This window comes from Dromiciops gliroides, chromosome 2 (assembly GCF_019393635.1).
Source record: "Dromiciops gliroides isolate mDroGli1 chromosome 2, mDroGli1.pri, whole genome shotgun sequence".
NCBI lineage: Eukaryota > Metazoa > Chordata > Mammalia > Microbiotheria > Microbiotheriidae > Dromiciops > Dromiciops gliroides.
The window spans coordinates 599923892-599941629 of record NC_057862.1 but is presented as its reverse complement, the minus strand read 5'-3'; the positions used below and the strand labels follow the sequence as shown (position 1 = coordinate 599941629).

General features: G+C 36.5%; 1 protein-coding gene across 26 annotated transcripts in view; it reads right to left on the bottom strand.

Annotated features, from left to right (window-relative positions):
• The window catches only part of NRXN1 (neurexin 1), a 1484103-nt gene that overhangs the window by 761281 nt on the left and 705084 nt on the right, over positions 1-17738 (bottom strand). For all 26 annotated transcript variants that reach the window (XM_043990256.1, XM_043990261.1, XM_043990257.1 and 23 more), the window contains 3 exons: positions 17158-17280; positions 4715-5096; positions 2051-2241 (listed from right to left, as the gene is read on the bottom strand). In XM_043990256.1, the coding sequence (XP_043846191.1) occupies positions 2051-2241; positions 4715-5096; positions 17158-17280 (696 nt within the window). The remainder of the gene's footprint in view (positions 1-2050; positions 2242-4714; positions 5097-17157; positions 17281-17738) is intronic.

Here is a 17738-nt window from a genome sequence, read left to right as displayed (position 1 = left end):
CACATCTGTGGAGGTAGAGATAATAAATTATGATATAATTTTATTGGGGGTGTAATAAGATAATCTGTGTGTTGAAGGATGGAATTTAAGGAGTCATCTGGATTGGTCTCTATAAACCCAGAGTTTGGGGTGAAGGATCATAAGTTACAGATATATTATGTGTAGTGTTTATTCTGGTGCTACTTTGTTTCTGTTGGTTCTTTAGCTCCTAGATAATTTCATAGTCATAAAATATAATATTGTTTATTTTTAAAAGCAGACCGAAGACTTCCATTGAATTCCAAAGCCATTTATCCATTGAGGATATGGAAGAACTCTTACACAGGGTTCTCTGATATTCCCTTACTCCTCACTTCTCAGTCACTGATGGACAAATTGAGGTACAGTGGAAATAAGGCTAAAATTGGTGTTAATGGATATAAGCTTGATCTCCATTCCTTACTATCTCTGTGACCTCTAGCAAGTCACTTCCCCACTTTGGGGCATCTATTTCCTCTTTTGTGAAATGAGATTGAACTATGTGAATCTTATGGTCTCTTGTAAATCTAAATTTTTGGTTCTATGAGGCCTTTCCAGGTCTAAATAAATGATGCCCTCGATAAAATGTTTACTGAGCTGATCATTCCTACTATAGTGTATTTCCCCTTTTGTCTTTTCTCTTTGTAGATTCAGGTTATGGGTATAAACTGCTTCTTTTTCAGTCATTTCAGTCCCTGGGTTTATATAGGCAACTTCCATAAAAGCCTTTTCCTGCTTGCTGCTGCTTTTTCTGTATCTATCTCTGTCTCCGTCTCTGTGTCTCAGTCTCTCTGTGTCTTTTCCTATATCTGTGTCTCTCTCTGTGTCTCTCTGTCTCTGTTATTTCACAATTGCTACCCGACTGCTGTACACAATAGGCACCATTTCCTTTAAGTTGATGAGGATAAAAATACCTTCCTTTTGCACTTGGGGGAAAGAAGAAAGGGAAATGCATCTGCCCTTTTAACAGGCATTTTACTTTTTTGTGCTAAACCCTTTGACTTGTGAGTACAAACAGAATGCCCTTTAAGAGTCACAGAACTAATTCTGTGAAAGGTATGCAGTCATCAACAGTGCAGTTTACATGTTGGGCAGATGTGTTCTCTGGAAATATGTTTTCAAATTAAATGCTGAATATTTGCTTCTCTTTCTTCTTTCTTTTACCTTGCCTCAAAGAGGCATCTCTCAGAACTTAAAAGGAAGAGAACCATTTGGGTTTGTCTCAACAGTTCCCCAAATCTCCAGGGTGATCTTTTGACTCAGGGAGGGGGAACGGGATGCTCTTTAATACTACTAAAAAGCTAAGGCTTACCTAAACTTAAATATGATTTCAAAGTTGTCTTTGAGCTTTGGATTTCTTAGCATATATTTCTGATGTACTCTCCCACTGTTACCTTCCCCACTGGGGAAGTTCTGACTTGCTCTCCTGAGATCAAAGAAATCAACTTGGAAAGAAAAGTCTGCTCAAATTTTCCCCCCTTGAGATGGTAGATGTTGGAAGAGCCATATCTTCGGTAAGGGTGAAGATCTATTCTTAAAGACACAGGAGTATTAGCTAAGCTCTCCTACCCTCTGACAGATGGAATGTAAATATCTGGGAAAGCTTCACCAGGAACCACTAACAAGCTTGAGAAGAAACTTTGTATATACTGGCGACCCTGACCACAAATTTGTTAAGAATATTTGGAATATTTTTAAGCAACCAAACAACAACAAAAACAACCAAACAACACACACTTACTATCCTTTTTCATCTAACATCAAGAAGAATATATTATTTCTAACTCTTCAAATTTTTACCATGCATGTAAGCAATCCTAGATGACTTTTTTTCAAACCTGCGATGAAAAATGCATGTATTTTTGCCACATTAAAAGAGAAAGACGGGTTTTTGTGTTGCATTATGAATTACCTGCTGTCAATGAGATAATAGTCAATCTGATCTGAGCAACGACAACAACAAAAGCCTAGAACCCTGGATTTCTTATTTAAGCAGAGAGTGAAACTGTGATCCAAACTTGCGTAGACTTACTTTTCAGATCTAAATTCCTGGCTCCTGCTGTACTTTGGGTCGTGATTTTGGTATCAATCTTGACTGTGTGGAGATTGTTAGTGTCCCTGGAGATCATCACATTGTGCCACTGGTTGTCGTTCAGTGGCTTATTTGAGCTTCCTTTGATGAGGTTAGCACCGTTTCCCAGGTCAAAGACATAATGCAAGTACCTAAGGATAGAACAAAACAGGTGAGTAATGGAAGGGCTTTCTGCCTGGGATGAAGTAATATAACTGAATGGACCATAGAGCTAAAAGCATTTTTAATTGCCTTGCAACACTCTTGCTACAGGGGGACAGATGTTGTGTATTCTTGATGGTGTTAAGGACTAAAATTCTAGCTAATCTGTCTAAAATATCTAATGAGTGGTCGCCAATCAATTATAAGCTTTAGCAAGAGTTAGACTTTTAAGCATTTATTAAGGAGAATAAGAATTTGGTAAAGAGAGAGAAAAAGGCCTAGATTCCTATCTATTAAAGGGAGAGCACATTTCTAGCTCCCTTCTCCGCCAGAGTCCAGAGGAAAGAGCCCCGAGACTCCGCGCCAGTCTCTTCCTTCCTCCTCCCACTAGTCCGCGTCACTTCCTGATACCAAAGACAAGACTCCTGGTCTTGCCCTCAAAGACCTTCGCTTCATGGGCAGAACTCTTCTACAGTTAGTATCCAGCAGGTGGCGTTATTCCAATCGTTACAATGGCAAAGGTTTTTTTTTTTTTTTTCATTTTTATCTTTGTATTCTCAGTACCTCAGTGCATGATAGGCAAATAATAAATATTTGCATTATAATCAAAACCCTTTTTTAATTAAAAAAATTCCTATGATACTTTTGAAACATTAGATATCATACTTCCACTTGAATTGACAGGAAATTCACTGAATTTTCACCTCTCCCCGTTCTTCTTGCTTTTAAGATATAGAGTCAAATCGTAATTAAGGGGAATCTTGGAGAAATTAGGTTTATCTTATAGAATGCTTTTACATATTATTTCATTAAGGACTTGAAATGATCTTGTTTGATCAAGGAGGATAAATATTTGGTGCTTCTTTTTGCATGAGGAGAACAAAGCTCAGAAAAATAAAGTAACTTGCTGAAGCCTACATAGTAATTGACAAGGATAGGATTTAAATCCAGTGCTTTTTTTTTTTAGTGAGGCAATTGGGGTTAAGTGACTTGCCCAGGGTCACACAGCTAGTAAGTGTCAAGTGTCTGAGGCCGGATTTGAACTCAGGTACTCCTGACTCCAGGGCCGGTGCTCTATCCACTGCGCCACCTAGCTGCCCCAAATCCAGTGCTTTTGACTGCAAATCCAGCACTCTTTTCACTTCACTTCCAAGTTTCTTATTGAAAATCTTTCAAATCAAATTCCTTTCAATATAATGGTGGTAACTGATCAGAAATTATTTTCTAGATTTATTCTTAACAGATCATAGACTATAAATGTTGACTAAATGAGTTACTGGATATAGGGGAAAAGTCTGTCTTTCAGAGCCTCTTTTTTCTCTGACTAGCTATCTCTCTCTTACATGTACTCTCTTCTTCTTGGTTTCTCTTCCCTTTTCTGTAATCTGCTAAAAGCCTTATGTGAGAAATTTCTATCTCCATGTAACCCTGATGATTGATGTCTACCTACCAGTGACCTTGGACATAGAAAGCCAATCAGATGTGACTGAGTAAAAATAATTTTGTTTTTTCTTCATGGAATCTCAAGATGAAAGAAAGGTCAGAGACCATCTAATTCAAATGTTACCTAAACAAGCATTTCCTTTATCACATCCAAGAAAGTCAGCCAAAAAATTCTTTGAACTGAGGTCTCTGTTAAGTTATATTTGTGGGAAATGATTATTACTAACCAATATCTCGGCAAGAATCAGAAGCTCTCCCCTTTTTCTAAATTCTTCATTGTAAAAAATTCACATCTGGGTCAGATCCCCACCCAAATTTTCCAGGAATTTAGTCTCTGTGAGAAAGTCCGTTGCTTTCTACTCAAGTTTTGGTGGAGACAGATTCTTCTGTGTAGATAACAAAGACTGGGGGTGGGCTGAGGAGAGATAATCTCTTTGTCCATGGGTCACTTAGCCCCCTCCCATTGAAAAGGGTATATGTTCTTTGAATTGATAGCATAAAGCTATGGGTGGTCTCTCATTTTACTGTTATACAACCCTTCATTTTAGTATAGCTCACTTCCAATTACATTAAATAATTAGATTTAATTGCTATTTGATGAACCACTTACTGTTTTGAAGGGTATATGAACTGTGAATCTGTCACCATGATTGTCTGGTCTAAGATACATTTAACCATTTTAATCAAGCATACTTTTATTAATAATCTGATGGCCTTATTAATAAAATGACTAAATTATCCAGAAATTATGTATCTCACCTTTTTAAATGTCACATACTCTAGTTATTTGGGTTTTAAAAAATATTTGGCCATAAAATAAGAAATTTAAAACTGGAATGGACTTTATGGGTCCATCCCCTTGGATTTTACAGATGATGAAACTGAGGATAATAGAGGTCAAGTGAATTGCCAATAGTCATAGAGGTAGTAAATAACAGAGTTGTGATATGATCTCCTAACCTGTGACTCCAAATTCAGAGCTTTTTCCACTGCACCACACTTGATTGGATATGCACCTACCCTTTAACTAATTCAACCACGATAAAGTCATTTCCATCGCCACTATTGTATAAAATCAATCCATCTAGGGATGTTGTCTTGAACTGGAAAAAAAGATGCATAGAGGTGTATGCTTGCAATGTAGCTAAGGCAACATAACTTGATTTGGTCTTGAAAGTGACAGGATCTGCTATGATGTTCCTGAAGCCAAATCTGGCATTTAGCTCACAGTAGTCTATGTCGCCATTTTTACACAAGTCAATATATGCCATTCCATTAAAAGTCAGGCTTTGCAGGTGGCCAATGAAATTGGAAGGGACAGAGGACAGATACCGCCTCTCTGTTATGATTCCAGTCTCTATGTTGTGGAATTCCAACCTCGTATGATCTCCTGCCATTTGACCTAGAAAGAAAAAAAATATATAACATCATTGTAGTGTTTCATTAAAAAAATGTAAAAATAAAAAGAATTAGCACTTTCAAAATCACAACATATAACATAATCATTTAAAATATAAGGGTCCATTTCCCTCTTGTTTTTAAGTTTCACTAGATATAAAAGGCCTTCTTCTCTCTTCCTCTTTTTCTTCTCCCTGCTTCATTTGCCATCTGTATTTTAATCCCTCTTTGTGAAATTTCTGGTGATGATTCTCTTTAAGCTTAGTTAGTATCATCTTCATACAGCAGAGTTTATTGTTGGAACAACACAAGGGAGTTAGAGTTGTATACAGCATTCTTCATCTGTAATTTCATTCTTAACTATATATGTCCCCGTAAAAATCATCTTTGATCATAAGTCCAAGTAAAAATAATTAACTAAAATTGAGTGAGCAAATGCACTTACTTTGTGCTAAGCACTGCAAATACAAATAAAAGTGAAACTCCTTGCTCTTAAGGAACTTATATTCATAAAGGGGAACAAGAAATCAGGAATGGATGGGGTAAAAACTTCAGTGGCATGGTTTGGAGGTGGCCAAGAAAAGACAAGTTGGCCTGGTTCTGGCTAAGATAATGTAAAGAGCTCTCACATCAGAGCTCATGTTGCCAAAGGCAGAGTCCAGCTAATTTGAGTGATGCAAGAAATAGAACACTTGCGTCCATAATAGCTACACATCAGTCATCTAATTTTCTATGTGCCCATCCCAACTTTATAGTTAACAAGTTCTTTGCAACTTGATTCCCTTCTAATACAATTTTGCTACATTATCATTCCCAATAGAAATGGAGAATAGCTGTTCATTACCACACCCTTAAATAGTCTTCTTGAATTTGAAAAGTTAACTAGGTATCTGTTTTGACTTCCATTCTTTTCTGACAAATAATGATAGCTCTTCAACCTTTTCACATAAAAATTTTCCAATCCATTTGTAAGCTGCACTATTGTAGATCTTATGCACTGTCCACTTTGCATTCACAATCTGAATTCCTAAATTAGGCAAAATAGTTCCAACAGAATTATGACAAATATGGAATGTACCAGCAAAATTATCTCAAAGAATTTTAGAATATTGATGTTATGGTTTTCTTTCCATTTCTGAATGAAGATATGGCCATCCAAAAAAAAGTATGTATAAATATATATATATCACATTCAACAGTATTGAATAGTTATTTGGTAATTTATTCTGACTCCAGATCATTTTCTGTTATGACCCATGCAAAGCCAATTTTGTCCTGTCTTGCCTTTATATGGATATTTATTACGTCTCTGACTTGTCCTTGGCCATTTTAGTTGACATTTTGTTTCTTCTCCAACTTTTCAAAGTCATTTTCACTTCTAATCAAGTTCTTCAAGGTGCTACTCACCCCACTCAACTTGGTGTAATTGGAAAGTTTACCGAGCATACTCTATCCCACCATCCGTGTCATTAATGAAAATGTTAATTAGTGGTAGGCTTACTACCATCATTGAGAACTTCCACTCAATAAGTCAAGCAGCCTGAAATTTTTAAGTGCTAGAGGTGAAAGAACCTTGGAAACCATTTAGCCCATCCCTCGCTTTTCTTTTCTTTTCTTTTTTAAAATATTTATTATATTCTGAACTTAAAAAATAAAAACAAGCATTTTCATAATATAGAATAGAAAAAAGATGATTGCACATGAAACTGCAAATCAATAAAGTACAAATTGTTTTTAAATACATAGCAAAGTTATCATATAACTTCCTTTTTTTCCCCATCCCTTCTCCCTGCCCTAGAGATGGCTACCATTAGACACAAACCTTTCTATACATACTTCTATTTATCAGTTCTTCCTCTGGAAGCAGATAGGATCTTCCTTCATAGGTCCTTTGTAGTTAATTTGGGTATAAACTAGTCCACCTTCCTCTTTTTACACACAAGGAAACTGAGGTCGAGTGATTCGGTGACTTGCCCAAAGTCACCCAAATAATTTGCTTCCCTGTTTAGAATCCAAACATCCTGGTTTCTTCTCCCATTCTCTTTCTACTATATCAGAACTGCTATTTAATCAATGACAGATTCTCTGATCACATCCCTTTAATTAATTAAAAACATGTTTCTTTTATTTAATTAAAATAGTGAGAAATAGATCTTTAAAGAGACATTCAAATAACAAAACCCATATTTTAAAATGTTATTAGCAAAAATGTTTATGTTATTGAATTTGCCTATTTGATAACTAATAATTTCTCCCTACATTTCAACAAAATGCACCCATAGGCATATATACTCCTATTCAATTTCCAATTCTTTCCCTAGCCCTTTATATTAGCGACCCTACTTTATCAGTATCTTTCAACCCACTTTACTTTCATTACTATTTTTTTTTTCTTAAAGTAGCAGATTGTGCAGAATAACAAACTATTACTTTCTCCCAAATCAGGGGAATTTGCTCAGGCCTTTTTTCATTCACTGCATTTAACACGATTATATCTAGCAATAGGATGCTTCTTTGTGTCTTTTGTTCTTTCATCAATCAATCAAAATTTATCAGTTGTTTATTGTAAATCCTGTGATTAGTGCTAGTGATGTAAAGACAAAAATAAATCAGTCCCTGCTCTGAAGAAGGTATCAGGGCCTCAGAAGCTAATTTTAAAAACTGTAGTAATTTTGATTTCTGATTCTTATTTAGCAATAGTTTTACTAATTTTCTTCAGCTCTTCCTTTCTTAGGGAATTATACTTGACCTGTTATTGTTTCTAAAAAAAGAAATGACCACACTACCAATCTTTTGAGAATCCATCTCCTGGGATAGCAAATACAGTATGAAAAATGTCTTGCAGGTGTTTTTAACGTGTGTGTGTGTGTGTCTGTGTGTGTGTGTGTGTGTGTGTGTGTGTGTGTGTATCCATTGTACCCTCCTGGAAGAGTCTGGTCAACCCTATATCCCCCATTCTCAGAATAGTTTTTAAATTCATAAAATAATACACCAAAGATTACAAAGGGAAGCAATTATATTGAAATTCAGTTTTCAAAAAATATAAATAAATTAATGGACCCCAAGTTCAGATCTGTTGGTATAGAGATATGGTTTTTGAACATTTTCAATTTAAATATTCACCTCCTTTTTATGCTGTGATTTTATGCTGATTTTCTACATATTCTGTTTTTTGGAATGCCTCTTTCTCCTTAGGTCCCTATTATATCTGAACCATTTGGGGATAGGAAAAGTTTAATTTTGTACCCTCAGAAGTGTGGACAGTATCTTTAACATTTCCTTTTTTTTTAAATATAGGACTTGTGATTTCAATGGTATAGAGATCTCCCAGTGTGAAAGCTCCCTCTACAAATGCAAATTGGTAATGGTTCCAAAATTTATAGTTCTAGACAATTGCCTGCACTAGTTAGATGACCTAAGGTCAGAGAGCTAGGATTGTATCAGAGGTAAGGCTTGAATATGAGCAGGTCTTTATGACTTCAAGTTTTCTATCTATATCATACTGCTTTAAAGAAGGGGATAAATAAATGTTTATTGATCTAAACTGGATGTCTCTCCCTCATTGATCTTATCTTCTGACAGTCTCTGTTGTCCTCAGCATCCTTTGTAAATTACAGTGGATCAATCGATAATCAATAAATATTTATTAACTGTGTTTACTATGTGCCAATCACTGTTCTAAGTGCTAGATCCTCTACAGCATGGACAAGACTCATTCAGTGAATTAGCCTGCAAAAATATTTCAACTGCCAGAAAGGATCATGACTTCAAAGAGTCAAAAGCTGGCCTCAACATGGAGTTAAGCCATTTGGAGAATTTGCTTTGCTTGATTATATATATTTGTTACAAGAAGTTTGTTTTTCTTTTCTTTTCCTTTTCCCCCAATAGGATGAGGGAGGGGAGTGGGAGGGAAACAAAATAGATTTATGTTAATTGAAAAAAAATTGAGAACTGAGGACTTCTATAGATTTGAAATGTTACATACACTTTCAGTTAATGTCACTGTATTATTACTTTTACTTTTTTTATTTTCCTATTATTTTTATTTTCTTTTGTTTGTTTTTTTTTGAAGGGCAGTGGAGGGGTTAAGCAACTTGCCCAGGGTCACACAGCTAGTAAGTGTCAAGTGTCTAAGGTTGGATTTAAACTCAGGTCCTCCTGAATTCAGGGCTGGTGCTTTATCCACTGCACCACCTAGCTGCCCCAGACTTTTACATTTTTATAAAAAACTTTCCATCAAAAGGAAGTACGCTGTCAATTTGTGTAATATAAAAACAAAACTCATCAATAAAACTGAAAGTGACAAAAATGTGGAGTTCTCTACTTTCTTTTCTCAGCTGTGTTATTTATGACAGAGGATAGCATAAGAATATTTCATTGATTGCTTGCTGACTCATTGTGAATAATCCAAAGCAATAATTATAACTGACATTTGAGGAAATCGAAGGAATTAGGATAGCAAGTGGTTAATTATGGGAATTGAGTGAACCACAATGACTCCATCTTGTAACTCTATTCAATTATGGGACTGGTCCAATTTCTGTCTTATAAGAAAGGGTTATTCAATTGTGGGAGTTGGGAGAAAATCTTATTGTATTATTTGAACCTAGCCCTTCATGGCTAGGAAACTGGACCACATCTCCCTGCTGCTTAGAGAACCTTAACCAAAGACCTAGGTTATGCTGCCCAGAAACTCAACCAGATTGAAAGATTGATGCAAGGAGTTTTCTTACAAGTGTACATTTCAAGAAACCCATATGTTTTATCTGCAAACTGGCTCCATAATGATCAATTGGTTATTGTTTCCATGTTCCTTTGATTGTTTGCAGACCCTTGGGGAGAGTGAGGCACTTCTTTTTCTGAATTTAGGGAGTTGCATCTGTTTACTCTTTTTTTTTTTGGTGGGGCAATAAGGGTTAAGTGACTTGGCCAGGGTCACACAGTTAGTAAGTGTAATTGATCCATAAGAATACTGAGCCATGAACGTCCTATTGGTAGAAGACTGAACCAACTGGAAAATATTTGTTATCCATAACCCCAAATTGCCCAGAACTCAGGGGAGCTTTCCCCCCTAACTTTATTGCATAAAAGAGTTTACTCATTATATGTCCTTATTAATCTATAGGATATATATATATACTCAGTAAATGTCCTTATTAACCTATAGACCCCAATTACATGAATTTTGATTTTCAGTATTTCTTATAAAAACAGTAGAGAAAACCAAAAAAGAGCCCCACTGTTTGATGTTTCAGCTTCTAAGATTGCATGTTAACTGAAGCATCTGCCAGCCGCTGCAGTTTGAGAGTTAAGACTGGAGGGACTCTTTATTAATCAAACATTACTTTCACCCACTCAGCCTAATCCCAGGCAGTTAAGGGAACTTAAAAAATCAAAATGAGTAACATGAATAGTGAGAGGACTTGATTGGTAAGAGTATTAAAGCACACTGGAACAAGCCTAGGTTAAGAAAAGATAAATCAGAATTCTCTGGAATCAAGGTTTAGGCTTCATTCACATTCACTCTGAAAATTAAACGGAAAGGCCTAATTTTATCTTTCTTTTTTTTTCAGGGTTAAGTGACTTGCCCAGGGTCATACAGCTAGTAAGTGTCAAGTGTCTGAAGCTGGATTTGAACTCAGGTCCTCCTGAATCCAAGGCTAGTGCTTTATCCACTGTGCCACCTAGCTGTTGCTGGCCTAATTTTATCTTAAGGAAAAACCATTACTTAGCATCAAAATTACTTCCTCTATAGTCTGGATCTCTGCCCACTTTTACTGGCATTTAAAGCCCTTTATAATTTGAATCTCACCTCTTTCTAGACTGAATTCACATGACTCGACCTCATACCCTCTGTGATTCTGCCACACTGGCCTGCTTACTGCTCTCATGCACAATATTTTATCTCTTGCATTTGTGCCTTCACATGGACTGTCCTCATGCCTAGAATGCACTTTTCATTCACCTTTCCTCTTGGGATCCCAAGGTCTCTTCAAGGATCAGCTCCTTCAAGAAGCCTTTCTTGACCTACTTCCACATGGTAGTTCTCTCCCATCTACATTCTCTACCCTCAGACACTGTCTAGTCACCCACATAACACACACATATAATACACACATATATGTGCATATATACATGTGTATGTATGTGTATTTTGGACATAGTAGATGTTTAATAAACGCTTATTTTCCTTTCCTTCCCTTCATCACAGTGCTTGGTGAACAGAAAGTATTTAGAAATTTTTCATTCCTTCATTCACCTTGTAGCTTACTTATTTTTATACATCTCATCTTCTCTCAGTAGGCTATAAGCTCCTTGAGAACAAGGGCCGTTATATTTTTGCCTTTGTCCAGTGTCTGATACATAGTAGGGACTTAATAAACGTTTGTTTTGGTATTGAATATTAAATTCGCCAGATTCCTAAGTCTTGTTTCTTAGTATCCTGTGACCCTGTCCTATTGTTCAGCTGCAATGGTCAGTTGTAAATCTTGTTCATTCTCACTATCAATGAAGAATTCCCCATTTTACATTGAATGTAGATGGTCTGAAAGACCAAGACTTAAGAATGTTTCTCTTGGCAGCTTTGCCCATAATTTTGGCGACCTTAACTAAAGGCTTGTTGAGCTAAAATATCTGTGTAGGATAGTTTGATGAACTACTCACAAAAGAGGAATTTGATTATTTATAGAGCAAGGAGAGTGACAATGAGAGGGCTGGAACTGAGGAGGGAAAAAGAAAAAAAACATAGAAAATGATAGGGAGGAAAGGATGAATAGGAACCTAGGTAATGTGGGAATGTTTTCCATGACTACTCATGTATAACTTATTTTGAAATGCTTGAATTCAAGTGGGCGGGGGGTGGGAATGGAGGAGGAAGAGAAGTTGGAACACGAAGTTTTAAAAAATCGATGTTAAAATTTGTTTTTACATATATTTTGGAAAATAAAATTCTATTCAATACATGAAGGGAAAGACAAAAAAAAGTTTAAAAATAATAAAATTTAGGAGAAATAACAGGGTCCAGATGGTCAAAAAATCAGCCAATGTATGTTATAGTTGAGATGAATTCTGAAATGTTAACTGAGGGTGTTGGATCTTTGTTTTTGTTTGTTTTTTTGCAGGGCAATTAGGATTAAGTGACTTTCCCAAGGTCACACAGCTAGTGAGTGTCAAGTATCTGAGGTTGGATTTGAACTCAGGTCCTCCTGAATCCAGGACCAATGCTTTATCTACTGCACCACCTAGCTGCCCCCTAGATCTTTGTTAAAAATGTCAACAACTTAACCTTTGAACTGTTATTAGATATCTCCAGAGAAGAATGTAAGGACATATTTGAATAGAAAGGAGAGAGGAGAGAGAAAGGAAATGGTATCTGACATCTGATATAGGGATGTGGGAAGGGGGAGGAAATGCTCAGAAAGTTGAGGGTATAAGTGTCTGAAAGCAGCCTAATGAGAAGAACCTAAGATTTTGAAGCAGCAAGCTAAAGTTTGGAATTCCACCTCTCTACTACTTACTAGTTGTATGACCTTGAGCATTTCACTTAATCTCTCTAGGCCTGAGTTCCCTCTGTAAAATTAAAGGATTGAACTGGATGGTCTCTACAATCATTGCTAGCTCTAAAGACCCTAAGATAAATTTTATCTGGCAGAGTCAGCTTTCATTCTCTGAAAGTTCTCTCTAATATCCTCTTCCTTTATTAAGTATATACCTCTATGTCCTCTACTGCTGCAAATACTCATATGCTCTCACAAAAGAATTAAGTTCCATTATTAGTTTAATGCGTTTAGGATCATAGGATTTAAAGTTGGAAAGGACTTTATAGCACATGCCTCTCACTTTATAGATGAGCAAACAGAGGCCAGAGAGGGGGCATGAATTTTGAACACAAGTTCCCTGACTCTAAATCTGGGTTCTTTTCAACATCATCATTGTCTCCTGTTTCCTTTTCCAAAGTAGAGTTAGGAGTACTCAGATTAGAAAATCAATACTTCCTATATGCTCCAATTTGCTCACAGGGGGTCACTAAGGCCTGGCAAAAAAGGCTAAACTCTGGCAGGGGTAAAAAGAAATGCTAAAAGACACAGAAGATTCCAGGAATGAATAAAAATCATGTAAGGGTTTATTGTGTACCAGGTAGTATACTAAGCAATATACACGCATATACATATAGATATAGACATACATGCATATTTATATATACACATACATGTAATCACTATATATAAATATATCTTTATTTCTGTATTTATGTGTCATATACTTATATGTGTATCTCATTCTCTGCCCTACTATCTACCACTTGCTCTGGACACAATTGTCTTATCGTGACTATCACTATTTCTGAAAAAGATACCAATTGACTACCATATGGATCAACTTACCATCCCAATGATTGCCCAGATGTAAAATCCTTTCCATGGCCATCACTCCCCTATATGCATATGTGTGTGGTATTTTATATGTATTCATATATATGTGTGTGAAAATATAAATATATAAAACATATCTTTGTATTTGTATATGCATATGCATTTGTATATATAAATATACCCACATATACACACCCATGTATGTATTGTGTGTATATGTGTGCATGGACGTATATAAACAAATACATGTATAGGGGAGTGATGGTCAGGGAAGGGATTTTTCATCTGGGGAGTCACAGGGATGGTAATTTGATACATAGGATAGTCAATTGACAGCTGCTTTTTTGTTTGTTTGCTTGTTTATTTTAAAGAAACAATGGCCATATTGATAGGACAAGTGTTTCCAGAGCAAGAGGTGGGAGTAATTCTATATGATGATGAGGCAGGTAACAAGTTATAACAGGTGAATGGCTGGATGGGATGAGGAGAATGGTCTGGACTAGAGCTACCTATGTTGAGCTCTGGTAAGTTTGCACTCACTCTCACTCATTGTTTGAATCAGTTCAAGGTGACTGGGCAGCAAAAATGTGCCACTTTCCTCCCCCCAGCTGCCCCACCCCTGCCTAAACTCCATAGAATAAGCTATCCTGGCCCTGGTTGGCAAATGGTGGGAAAACTTGACAACACCATTGTTTTCTCCACTGCTGTCACTTGACTGCCTATGTATCTTGGATGAGATGGAATCAACATCTTTACTTCTGGTGACATAGAGGGTTACCCAGCTTTACCATCTGCTTTGCCTCTCTACTCCTTCAAGTCTCCTGGCATTATTATCTGATTTATTTGTGTAAAGTAAGGACCTCTGAGCCTTGCCATCCATCCTGTTGCTGAACCATAAGCATTTCTAAGTTTTTCTGCTCTGTTTGCTTTTACTTTCCCCAATTTGAGTATGAGAACAGTAGGTACTGTGCCATTTTTCTCTTTGTATCCCCATGCTTAGCAGAACACTGGGCACATAGTAGTACTTAATGAATGTTCTCCCTCCCTTCCTTCCTTCCTTTCTCTCTCTCCCTTCCTTCCTCCCTCCCTCCCTCTCTCCTTTCTTTCTTCCTTTCTTCCTTTCTTCCTTTCTTCCTTTCTTCCTTTCTTCCTTTCTTCCTTTCTTCCTTTCTTCCTTTCTTCCTTTCTTCCTTTCTTCCTTCCTTTCTTTCTTTCTTTCTGTCTGTCTTTCTTTCTTTCTTTCTTTCTTTCTTTCTTTCTTTCTTTCTTTCTTTCTTTCTTTCTTTCTTTCTTTCTTTCCCTCCTTCCTTCCTTCCTTCCTTCCTTCCTTCCTTCCTTCCTTCCTTCCTTCCTTCCTTCCTTCCTTCCTTCCTTCTTTCAAGACAGTTGTCCCAAAATAGGAGTTCCAAAGCTGAGGAAATAGGAAATATGGTTTCTAAAGATCTAAAGGAGATACCAGCAGAAGTCCTCTCAACAAAAATTGGGGGCAGGGAAAACAGGTCAGTTCCTGACCTCTTCACTTTGGGCTTGCATTTCATCCTCATTGTTAATGTTGGGTATTGGAATCTCTGCTAGAAAAAGGTCATGGAGGCTTTTTTCATCATCCAAAAAGGGAATTTAGGCACTTCTGGGTTAAGTGGCTATTATATTGCTGAAAATCCTTATATACTTGCACTGTGGAATTAAGCTCTATTCTCAAGCTTGTGTATTTATCACCATCATTCTGTTTATTTCTTCCAGATTATGATTGATGCATTCCTATTCTGATGCCTTGGTACATGCCCATTTCTGTCATCTAGAAGAACGCTTCTTTTTTTTAAACAAGACTTCTTAAACATTTTCCACTCCCAACCCCCTTTCTCCCAAGAAATTTTATACAATACCAGGTGTATAGGTATATATAATAGGTATACATAACCTTTTACTGTTGCCAAATTTTTTGTGACCCCCACATCCAGTTACATGATCCCATATGAGGTCATGATCCACAGTTTAAGAAGCTTTGATCTAGAATACATGCCCTCTCTTTTCTTCTTTCTTAAACCTACCCATTGTTCAAGGCCCCCCACCATCCTGGCTGTAGGTTGTCAGTAACTGAGAAGCTGGGTACTATTATAGATTAGACTAAGAATGATAAAGCCCAGATTTTAGACATTCCCTGATTATTTTGCTAGCCAGGTCAACTCAGAAAAAATAAGTCTATCTCTTTGAGTCTTAGTAAGATTATTCAAAATTGGAATAAAAACATTTTTTTTTTTTGCCTCATTCAGTTGTTTCAGTCCTGTCCACCTCTTTGTAACCCCAGTTGGGGTTTTCTTGGAAAAGATATTGGAGTGGTTTGCCATTTCCTTTTCTATCTTATTTTACATATGAAGAAACTGAGGTAAACAGGGTTAAGTGATTTACCCAGGGTCAAACAGTTAATAAGTGTCTAAGGTCAGAATTGAACTCAGAAAGATGAGTCTTCCTGACTCCAGGTCTGGCCTGCTATGCACTGTGCCACCTCAGCCACCTAGCTGCTCCCATTAGTTTTACCAAACTCAGATTTGCTGTGAGGAGAAAAAATGGATTATATATGTGACATTGTTATGAAAATTTAGAATCCTCTAAACTTTACTTCTACAATAAATTTCATTGATTAGCATGATAATGTCAGTTTACTTGCCTGACAGGATCCTACTCCATTCAATTTTCATATATCCACAGGTCCTATTATTCCTCAGTCCATCCCTGGTGAACAGTGAGGTCAATTTCCTCCTTGAGGGCACTAGGACTATTTATAGTACTGTACTCACCTAGTAACAAATATTATACTACCCTTCAACAGTAGGTCAGGTGTTTTGAGTTTTTTTTTTTCCAGTTGCAGGGATGAACTCATGCTTTCCCCCTTGTTCTTAGTAGCCTGAAGGCATTTGAGATTCCAAGGACTTGAAAGATGCTTATTCACCAACCTATAGATATGACCTATAATATTGACTTTAAATCATAGATTAAAGTTGGAAGGGAGCTTAAAAGCAATCTAGTTAAACCTTCTAATTTAGCAGACAAGGAAACTGAGGTTCTGAAATGTCAAGTGACTTGCCTAAAGTCACACAGATAGCTGATGACCAAGACAGCATTTGAACCATGGGCTCTGATTACAGACTTTTTGCCTTTCCCAAACGACTCTTTATAGTACTGACAAAAACCAAATCTTTTTATAGTTATGTACTAAAGACACCTATGTGGGTGAAGATTGACAAAGTTTCTATAGATCCTTGACAAACTTTTAATTCATTTGAGAGAATAAATTAAAGAATATATAATATTATAAGAAATAAACAAAAAATCTAATCCTCCCATTCCAACTCCTCAAACACACGCATTACCACCATTAAAATTATAAAATACCTCCATAATTGGAATTGGTCTGCAAAATTGATCAGCATCCACTTATTTTCAATGTAAATATGATTTTGTGTTGATTTGTTGAGGCAAAATATCCATGGCACAGATATAAAATTGTGACAATTTAGGGCCAAAAAATCCCTCTAATAAAGTGATTCTATTTTTATGAGGTTAAGTGAAATGGATCATGGGTAGTTTCTTCCAGTCTTGAATCCTTTTGTATTCCAGGCAGCTGTCAGCCACAAATCATGGTCACAGGGTAGGGATGCCTCTGGAGGTTGGCAGGGGCAGAGTGATACAACTTACCTGTCATGGCTTGCTGGTCATCCACCATTAACTTTAAACTTTTTCCTCGTCGAACCACACGCACTGTGTGCCACTCATTATCATTGAGGTTATAGCCAGCAAAAAGGGTTTCGGGACCTTTGCCTGTAGGATATGCCAAACAGTCATTATGGAAACTCTAAATCAGTCAACAAATGAACCTCACAGAAAGAGAGAGGTGGAGAGAGAGAGATAGAGAGACAGAGAAAGAGAGAGAAAGAGAGAGACTCGCTGGACCAATGTTAAAGCACGTTTAGAACCATTGCAAGCAAGAAAAATGATGAGTTAACTTACATTTCAACATTTAGGTATAACCATTTAAGAAGTACCTTTAGCATTAATTATCAATCTAAGAAAAGGTAAGAAACCAAGTTGTCATAAATAGGCACAAATCAATATGTTGTTTAATCTGATTCTGAAGGCTTCCATATTTATACATACATTTTTTGATGTTCAGTTATAATATATTTAATGAAAATATAATTAGTAGTTAATATTTTTCTTTTAAAGCTTGATCTCTAATTTTCATCAGGGGGCTAAAAGGGCCCTGAATAATTCAGATT